Here is a 10,646-nt window from a genome sequence, read left to right on the forward strand (position 1 = left end):
ACTGGCTTAGTGACACATGGGAGTATACCATTGGATACTGCTAGTGACACTATGGGAGTAGTACCATTTGGATTCTGGCTTAGTGACACATGGGAGTAGTACCATTGAGATATCTGGCTAGTGACACTATGGGAGTAGTTACATTGGATACTGCCTAGTGAACTATGGAGTAGTACCTTGTGGATACTGGCTGTGACACTATGGGAGTAGTACCATTGGATACTGGCCTAGTGACACTATGGGAGTAGTACCATTGGATCTGGCTAGTGACACTATGGGAAGTAGTACCATTGGATACTGCCTAGTGCACTATGGGAGTAGTACCATTGGATACTGGCTAGTGACACTATGGGAGTAGTACCATTGGATACTGGCTAGTGACACTATGGGAGTAGTACCATTGGACTAACTGGCTGGTGACACTATGGGAGTATACCATTGGATACTGGCATGGTGACACTATGGAAGTAGTAACCATTGGATACTGCTAGTGACACTATGGGAGTAGTTACCACTGGATACTGCCTAGTGACACTATGGGAGTAGTACCATTGGATACTGCTAGTGACACTATCGGGAGTAGTACCATTGGATACTGGCTAGTGACACTATGGGAGTAGTACCATTGGATACTGCTAGTGAACACTGGAGTAGTACCATTGGATACTGGCTAGTGACACTATGGGAGTAGTACCATTGGATCATGGCTAGTGACACTATGGAGTAGTACCATTGGTACTGCTAGTGACACTATGGGAGTAGTACCATTGGATACTGGCTGTGACACTATGGGAGTAGTACATTGGATACTGGCTGTGACACTATGGAGTAGTACCATTGGATACTGGCTAGTGACACTATGGGAGTAGTACCATTGGATACTGCCTAGTGACACTATGGGAGTAGTACCATTGGATACTGCCTAGTGACACTAAAAATATGTGATGAGTAGTACCATTGGATACTGCCTAGTGACACTATGGGAGTAGTACCATTGGTTACTGACGCTATGGCGAGTAGTACATTGGATTCTGGCTAGTGACACTATGGAGTAGTACATTGGATACTGGCTAGTGACACTATGGGAGTAGTACCATTGGATACTGTAGTGACACTATGGGAGTAGTACCAATTGGATACTGCTAGTGACACTATGGGAGTAGTACCATTGGAATACTGCCTAGTGACACTATGGGAGTTAGTACCATGGATTCTGGCTAGTGACCACTATGGAGTAGTACCATTGGAAACTGGCTAGTGACACTATGGGAGTAGTACCATTGGATACTGCCTAGTGCACTATGGGAGTAGTACCATTGGATACTGCTATGGACACTGGGTAGTACATTGGATACTGCTAGTGACACTATGGATAGTACCATTAGATACTGCCTAGTGACACTATGGGAGTAGTACCATTGGATTACTGGCTAGTGACACTGATGGAGTAGTACCATTGGATTACTGGCTAGTGACACTATGGGAGTAGTAACCGTTGGATACTGGCTAGTGCACTATGGGAGTAGTACCTTGGATACTGGCTAGTGACACTATGGGAGTAGTACCATTGATACTGCTAGTGACACTATGGAGTAGTACCGTTGATCTGCCTAGTGACACTGGTAGTAGTACCATTGGTACTGCTAGTACACTATGGAGTAGTACCATTGGATCTGCCTAGTGGACACTATGGAAGTAGTACCATTGGATACTGCCTAGTGACACTATGGGAGTAGTACCATTGGACTACTGGCTAGTGACACTATGGGAGTCAGTACCATTGGAATACTGGCTAGTGACACAATGGGAGTAGTACCATTGGATACTGGCTAGTGACACTATGGGAGTAGTACCATTGGATACTGGCTCGTGACACTATGGGAGTAGTACCATTGGATACTGCCTAGTGACACTATGGGAGTAGTCGCATTGGATACTGGCTAGTGACACATGGTAGAGTACATGATATGGCTAGTGACCTATGGGAGTAGTACCATTGGATACTGGCCTAGTGACACTATGGGAGTAGTAATATGGATACTGGCTAGTGACACTATGTAGTAGTACCATTGGATACTGGCTAGTGACACTATGGGAGTAGTACCATTGGATGTTGGCTAGGTGACACTATGGGAGTAGTACCATTGGATTACTGGCTAGTGACACAAAAATATGTGATATGTAGTACATTGGATGACTGGCTGGTGACTATGGGAGTAGTACCATTGGATACTGGCTAGTGATACTGTAATATGTGATTGGTCTTGTGTGGCTCAGTTGTTAATCGCGTGAACAGACTGTAACCGAAAGGTCATGGTTCCAATCCCCGAGGTGAAAAAATCGTTCTGTTTCCTTGAGCAACGGACTTAACCCTAATTAATTCCTGTAAGTCTCTCTGGATAAGAGCATCTGCCTGAATGACTGAAATGTAAATGTACCCGAATGGGAAATACCATTGAACGAGCGATGAGTGAAACTGTAGTCCGATACGTGTGATTTAGAGCCAAAATGGCGGCGTGTTTGTTTTTCTATACTGACTCTGAGCCATCATGGGGTCTGTGTCTGTCTGTCTGTGGGTAGTTCTTCGGAGGCTGACCGAGGAGTTGAGCCAGAAGAGATGGGGAGTACGCCCATGTCACAACCATCCCTACGGCAACCAATCACAGGTCAGAGGTCGTCATAGAACAGACAGTCATCTATTCCACTCTCCTCGCTATACTCTACTCTCCTCTGCTATACTTGCTATGCTCTGCTCTCATCTGCTATACTCTACTCTCATCTGCTATACTCTCTTCTGCTATATACTACTATCTCTGCTATACTCTCATCTGTTATTACTCTACTCTCATCTGCTATACTCTACTCTCATCTGCTATACTCTCTTCTGCTATACTCTACTATCCTCTGCTATACTCTCATCTGCTATACTCCACTCTCATTGCTATTCTCCACTCCCCTCTGCTATATCTTCTTCTCTATACCTATATCCTCTGCTATAACTTGTTCTGCTATACTCCACTCTCATCTGCTATACTCTCATCTGCTATATCTCTCTTCTGCTATACTCCACTCATCTGTTTAACTCTCCTCTGCTATACTCTCCTCTGCTATACTCTCCTCTGCTATCTCTCTTCTGCTATACCTCCACTCTCCTCTGCTATACTCTCTCATTGCTATATACTCTACTATCCTCTGCTATACCTCTCTTCTGCTATACTCTACTCTCATCTGCTTTACTTCCTTCTGCTATACTCTACTCTCCTCTGATATTTCTACTCTCATCTGCTATACTCTACCTCTCCTCTGCTATACTCTGCTATGCTCTCTGCTCTCATCTGGTATAACTCTACTCTCATCTGCTATATTCTCTTCTGCTATACCTCTACTATCTTGCTATACTCTCATCTGTTATACTCTACTCTCATCTGCTATACTCTACTCTCATCTGCTATACTCTCTTCTGCTATACCCTACTATCCCTTCTCTTTATACTCCTGTTCTGCTATACTTACCCTATGTGTTATACTCCTCTCTGCTATACTCTCGCTATACTCTTCTGCTTCTCCATCTCCTCTGCTATACTCTCACTGCTATACTCTCACTATCCTCTGCTATACTCTCTCTGCTATACTCTACTCTCATCTCTTACTCTCTTCTGCTATACTCTACTCTCCTTGCTATATTACTCTCCTCATCTGCTATCTCTACTCATCTGCTATCTCTACTCTCCTCTGCTATACTCTACTCTCATCTGCTATACTCTACTCTCTCTGCTACTCCTCTGCTTCTCTCTGCTAATACTCTGCTATACTCTCCTCTGCTATCTCTCCTTCTCCTCTGCTTTATACTCTACTCTACTCTGCTCTGCTATACTCTGCTTGCTATACTCTGATCTGCTATACTCTGATCTGCTATACTCTGATCTCTTATACCTGATCTGATATACTCTGAACTGCTTATACTTGCTCTGCTATACTCTGCTCTGCTATACTCTCCTCTGCTATACGCTCCTCTGCTCTCTCCTCTGCTATACTCTACTCTGTATACCTCTGCTCTGCTATACTCTACTGTTATACTCTGCTCTGCTATACTCTACTCTGTTATACTCTGCTCTGCTATACTCTACTCTGTTATACTCTGCTCTGCTATACTCTATCTGCTATACTTCTCTGCTATATCAATCAATCAATTTTATTTTATATAGCCCTTCGTGACATCAGCTATATCTCGAAGTGCTGTACAGACACCCAGCCTAAACCCAAACAGCTAGTAATGCAGGTGTAGAAGCACGGTGCTAGGAAAAACTCCCTAGAAAGGCCAAAACCTAGGAAGAAACCTAGAGAGGAACCAGGCTTTGAGGGTGGCCAGTCCTCTTCTGGCTGTGCGGTGGAGATTATAACAGAACTACTCTGCTCTGCTATCTCTTCGTATCTCTCTCTGTTATACTTCCTCTGCTTACTCTGCTCTGCTATACTCTACTCTGTTATACTCTGCTCTGATACATAGCTCTACCTCTCGGCTATACTCTGCTCGCTATCTCCACTCTCAATCGCTATAGTCTGCTATACTCTCCTCTGCTATACTCTGCTATAATCTCATCTGCTATACTCTGCTTTCCTCTGCTATACTCTACTCTCCTTCTGCTCTTACTCTCCTCTGCTATAACTCTACCTCTCTCTGCTTTACTCTCCTCTGCTATAACTCTACTCTGTCTGCTATACTCTACTCTCCTCTCGCTATTACTCTCTCTGCTATACAATCTACTCTCTCTGCCTATACTTCCTCTGCTATACTCTGCTCTCTACTTACTCTCCTCTGCTTAGTCTGCTCCGCTTACTCTCCTCTGCTATACTCTGCTCTCCTCTTCGTATACTCTACTCTCCTCTGCTATAACTCTCCTCTGCTATACTCTACTTCTCCTCTGCTTCACCTCTCCTCTGCTATACTCTCACTCTGTTCTCTGCTATACTCTACTCTCCTCTGCTATACTCTCTCTGCTATATCTACTCTCCCTGCTATAACTTCCTCTGGCTATCTCCTCTTGCTATACTCTACCTCTCCTCTCTTCTATAGTCTGCTCCGCTATACTCTCCTCTGCTATCTCTCCTCTGCTATACTCTCCTCTGCTATACTCTATCTCCTCTGCTCGTATACTCTCCTCTGCTATACTCCTGCTCTGCTATACTCACTCTCCTCTGCTAATAGTCTGCTCCGCTATCTCCACTCTCATCTGCTATACTTTACTCTCCTCTGCTATAGTCTACTCTGCTTGCTATACTCTGCTTGCTATACTCTGATCTCTGCATACTCTGCTCTGCTATACGCTCCTCTGCTCATACTCTGCTCTGCTATAACTCTGCTCTGCTATACGCTCCTCTGCTATACTCTGCTCTCCTCTGTAATACTTTACTCTCCTCTGCTTACTCCTCCGCTGCTTTGCTATACTCTACTCTCATCTGCTATACTCTGCTATACTCTGCTGTGCTCTGATATACTCTACTCTCATCTGCTATACTCTGCTAACTATGCTGTGCTCTGCCTATACACTACTCTCCTCTGCTTATACTCTCACTGCTATACTCTACTGTCCTTGCTCGCTATACTCTCATCTGCTATACCTCTACTCTCCTCTGCTCTGCTATACTCTACTCTGCTATACTCTACTACTCTGCTATACTCCACTGGACGTCCTCATCTATTCTGTATGGCCTTGTGTGGCTCTGTGGTAAAGCCATCACTTATATTCTGATTGAATATCTGACTGAGATGATTACTAAGTTTAGTTAGCTGGCTATAAGTTTAGTAGCTGGCTACTAAGTTAGTAGCTGGCTACTAAGTTTAGTTAGCTGGCTACTAAGTTTAGTTAGCTGGTTACTAAGTTTAGTTACTGGTTACTACGTTTAGTTAGCTGTTACTAAGTTTAGTTAGCTGGTTAGCTAGTTGTTACTGTTATACAAGTTTAGTTAGTGCTACTAAGTTTAGTTAGCTGGCTACTAAGTTTAGTTTAGCTGCTGCTACTGCTTTAGTTAGCTGGCTACTAGTTAGTTAGCTGGTCTAGTTTAGTCTAGCTGTTTAAGTTTAGTTAGCTGGCTCTAGGTTTAGTTAGGCTGGCTACTATGTTTAGTTACTGGTTCTAGTTTGTGAGCTGGCTAGTAGGTTTAGTTAGCTGGCTACTAAGTTTAGTTAGCTGGCTGCTGGTTAGTTAGTGGTTACTAGTTTAGTTGCTGGCTACTAGGTTTAGTTAGCTGGCTACTAGGTTAGTTAGTCTGGCACTAGTTTAGTTGCTGGCTAAAATGGAGCTACAGGGACTAATTTAGTGACTTTCAGTGACTGACACAATACATGACCAAAAGTATGTGGACACCTGCTTGTCAAAACATCGCATTACAAAATCATGGGATTAATATGGAGTTGGTCCCTCCCCTTCACTGCTATAACAGTCCCACTCTGTGGGGACTTGCTCATTCAGCCACAAGAGCATTAGTGAGGTCGGCACTGATGTTGGGCTCACAGTCGGCGTTCGCAGTCGGCTTTCCAATTCATCCCAAAGGTGTTTGATGGGTTTGAGGTCAGGGCTCTGTGTAGGCCAGTCAAGTTCTTTCCACACCGATCTCGACAACCATTTCTGTATGGACCTCGCTTTGTACACGGGGGCATTGTCATGCTGAAACAGGAAGGACCTTGCCCAAACTGTTGCCACAAGTTGGAAGCACAGAATCATCTAGAATGTCATTGTATGTTGTAGCGTTCAGATTTCCCTTCATGGAACTAAGGGGCCGAACCATGAAAAACAGGCCCAGACCATTATTCCTCCTCCACCAAACTTTACAGTTGGCACTAAGCTTCGGTGACACTATGGGAGTAGTACCATTGGATACTGGCTAGTGACACTATGGGAGTAGTACCATTGGATACTGCCTAGTGACACTATGGGAGTAGTACTATTGGATACTGGCTAGTGACACTATGGTAGTAGTACCATTGGATACTGGCTAGTGGACACTATGGGAGTAGTACCATTGGATATTGGCTAGTGACACTATGGGAGTAGTACCATTGGATACTGGCTAGTGACACAAAAAATATGTGATGAGTAGTACCGATTGGATACTGCCTAGTGACACTATATGGGAGTAGTACCATTGGTTACTGACGCTATGGACTGGGAGTAGTACCATTGGATTCTGGCTAGTGACACTATGGAGTAGTACATTGGATCTGGCTAGTGACACTAATGGGAGTAGTACATGGATACTGGGTAGTGACACTATGGGAGTAGTACCATTGGATACTGGCTAGTGACACTATGGGAGTAGTACCATTGGATACTGCCTAGTGACACTATGGGAAGTAGTACCATGGATACTGGCTAGTGACCACTATGGAATAGTACCATTGGAAACTGGCTAGTGACACTATGGGAGTAGTACCATTGGATACTGCCTAGTGACACTATGGGAGTAGTACCATGGATACTGGCTATGGACACTAGGGTAGTACCATTGGATACTGGCTAGTGACACTCTGGGTAGTACCATTATGATACTGCCTAGTGACACCTATGGAGTAGTACCATTGGATACTGGCTAGTGACACTATGGAGTAGTACCATTGGATCTGGCTAGTGACACTATGGGAGTAGTACCATTGGATACTGGCTAGTGCACTATGGGAGTGTACCTTGGATACTGCTAGTGACACTATGGGAGTAGTACATTGATACTGCTAGTGACACTATGGAGTAGTACCTGATACTGCTAGTGACACTGGAGTAAGTACCATTGGTACTGCTAGTGACACTAATGGGAGTAGTAATTGATCTGCTAGACTATGGAGTAGTACCATTGGATACTGCCTAGTGACACTATGGGAGTAGTACCATTGGCTACTGGCTAGTGACACTATGGGAGTCAGTACCATTGGATACTGGCTAGTGACACAATGGGAGTAGTACCATTGGATACTGGCTAGTGACACTATGGGATAGTACATTGGATACTGGCTGTGACACTATTGGGAGTAGTACCATTGGATACTGCCTAGTGACACTATGGGAGTAGTAACCATTGGATACTGGCTAGTGACACTATGGGTAGGTACCATTGGATACTGCTAGTGACCTATGGAGTAGTACCATTGGATACTGGCCTAGTGACACTATGGGAGTAGTACCATATGGATACTGGCTAGTGACACTAATGAGTAGTACCATTGGATACTGGCTAGTGACACTATGGGAGTAGTACCATTGGATATTGGCTAGGTGACACTATGGGAGTAGTACCATTGGATTACTGGCTAGTGAACACAAAAAATATGTGAGTAGTACCCATTGGGATGAATGGCTGTGACTATGGGAGTAGTACCATTGGATACTGGCTAGTGATACTGTAAATATGTGATTGGTCTTGTGTGGCTCAGTTGTTAATCGCGTGAACAGACTGTAACCGAAAGGTCACTGGTTCCAATCCCCGAGGTGAAAAAAAATCGGTCTGTTTCCTTGAGCAACGGGACTTAACCCTAATTAATCCTGTAAGTCTCTCTGGATAAGAGCATCTGCTGAATGACTGAAATGTAAATGTACCCGAATGGGAAATACCATTGAACGAGCAGTGAGTGAAACTGTAGTCCGATACGTGCTGATTTAGAGCCAAAATGGCGGCGTGTTTGTTTTTCTATACTGACTCTGAGCCATCATGGGGTCTGTGTCTGTCTGTCTGTCTGTGGGTAGTTCTTCCGGAGGCTGACCGAGGAGTTGAGCCAGAAGAGATGGGAGAGTACGCCCATGTCACAACCCATCCCTACGGCAACCAACTCACAGGTCAGAGGTCGTCATAGAACAGACAGTCTACTCTAATTCCCTCTCCTTGCTAATACTCTACTCTCCTCTGCCTTACTCTGCTATTGCCTCTGCTTCTCATCTGCTATACTCTACTCTCATCTGCTATACTCTCTTTGCTATACTTCTACTATCCTCTGCTATACTCTCATCTGTTAGACGCTACTCTCATCTGCTATACTCACTCTCATCTGCTATACTCTCTTCTGCTATGACTTTACTATTCCTCTGCTATACTCTCATCTGCTATACTCCACTCTCATCTGCTATTCTCCACTCCCCTCTGCTATACTCTCTTCTGCTATAACCCTTACTATCCTCTGGCTATTACCTTGTTCTGCTATACTCCACTCTCATCTCTATACTCTCATTCTGCTACTACTCTCTTCTGCTATATCCACTCATCTGTATTGACTCTCCTCTGCATATACCTCTCCTCTGCCTCCCCCATACTCTCCTCTGCCTATACTCTCTTCTGCTATACTCCACTTCCTCTGCTAATTTACTCTCATCTGCTATTACTCTACTATCCTCTTGCTATACTCTCTTCTGCCTATACTCTACTTCATCTGCTTTACTCTCTTCTGGCTTACTCTACCTCGCCTCTGCAATTCTACTCTCATCTGCTATACTCTACTCTCCTCTGCCTATACTCTGCCTTATGCTCTGCTCTCATCTGCATATACTCTCACTCTCATCTGCTATACTCTCTTCTGCTATATCTCTACTATCCTCTGCTATACTCTCATCTGTTATACTCTACTCTCATCTGCATATACTCTACTCTCATCTGCTATACTTCTCTTCTGCTAATACCCTATATTCCTCTGCTATACTCTGTTCTGCATATACTCCACGCATCTGTTATACTCTCCTCTGCTATACTCTCCTCTGCTATACTCTCATTCTCTGCTTATACTCCACTCTCACTCTGCTATACTCTCATCTGCGATACTCTACTATCCTCTGCCTATACTCTCTTCTGCTATACTCTACTCTCATCTGCTTTACCTCTTCTGCTTACTCTACTCTCTCTGCTATATTCTACTCTCATCTGCATTACTCTACTCTCTCTCTATACTCTACTCTCTCTCTATACTCTACTCTCATCTGCTATACTCTACTCTCCTCTGCATACTCTGTCTCCTCTGCTAACTCTGCTCATACTCTCCTCTGCATACTCTACTCTCCTCTGCTTATACTCTACTGCTACTTGTGTCTGCTCTGCTAATACTCTGCTCTGCTATACTCTGATCTGTATTTACTTCTGATCTTGCTATACTCTGATCTGCTATACTCTGATCTGATATACTCTGAAACTGCTACTACTCTGCTCTGGCTATACTCTGCTCTGCTATTACTCTCCTCTGCTATACGCTCCTCTGCCTCTCCTCTGCCTATACTCTACTCTGTTATTACTCTGCTCGCTATACTCTACTCTTGTTATTACTCTGCTCTGCTATACTCTACTCTGTTATACTCTTGCTCTGCTATACGTCTACTCTGTTATACTCTGCTCTGCTATACTCCTCTACTCTGCCTCATACTCTACTCTGCTATATCAATCAATCAATTTCTATGTTATTAGCCTTCGTACATCAGCTAATACTCGAAGTGCTGTACAGACACCCAGCCTAAACCCCAAAACAGCTAGTAATGCAGGTGTAGAAGCACGGTGGCTAGGAAAAACTCCCTGAAAGGCCCAAAACTAGGAAGAAACCTAGAGAGGAACCAGGACTTGAGGGGTGGCCAGTCCTCTTCTGGCTGTGCCGGGTGAATTATAACAGAACTACTCTGCTCTTGCTAA

At 44.1% G+C, this 10,646-nt stretch overlaps 1 protein-coding gene across 1 annotated transcript in view; it reads left to right on the forward strand.

The window, feature by feature from the left end:
• The window catches only part of vps36 (vacuolar protein sorting 36 homolog), a 16,060-nt gene that overhangs the window by 3,312 nt on the left and 2,102 nt on the right, over positions 1-10,646 (forward strand). The window contains exon 5 of the mRNA XM_024142569.2: positions 8,732-8,821. Within this exon, the coding sequence (XP_023998337.2) occupies positions 8,732-8,821 (90 nt within the window). The remainder of the gene's footprint in view (positions 1-8,731; positions 8,822-10,646) is intronic.

The sequence above is a fragment of the Salvelinus sp. IW2-2015 genome, unplaced genomic scaffold (assembly GCF_002910315.2).
Source record: "Salvelinus sp. IW2-2015 unplaced genomic scaffold, ASM291031v2 Un_scaffold3256, whole genome shotgun sequence".
Lineage (NCBI taxonomy): Eukaryota > Metazoa > Chordata > Actinopteri > Salmoniformes > Salmonidae > Salvelinus > Salvelinus sp. IW2-2015.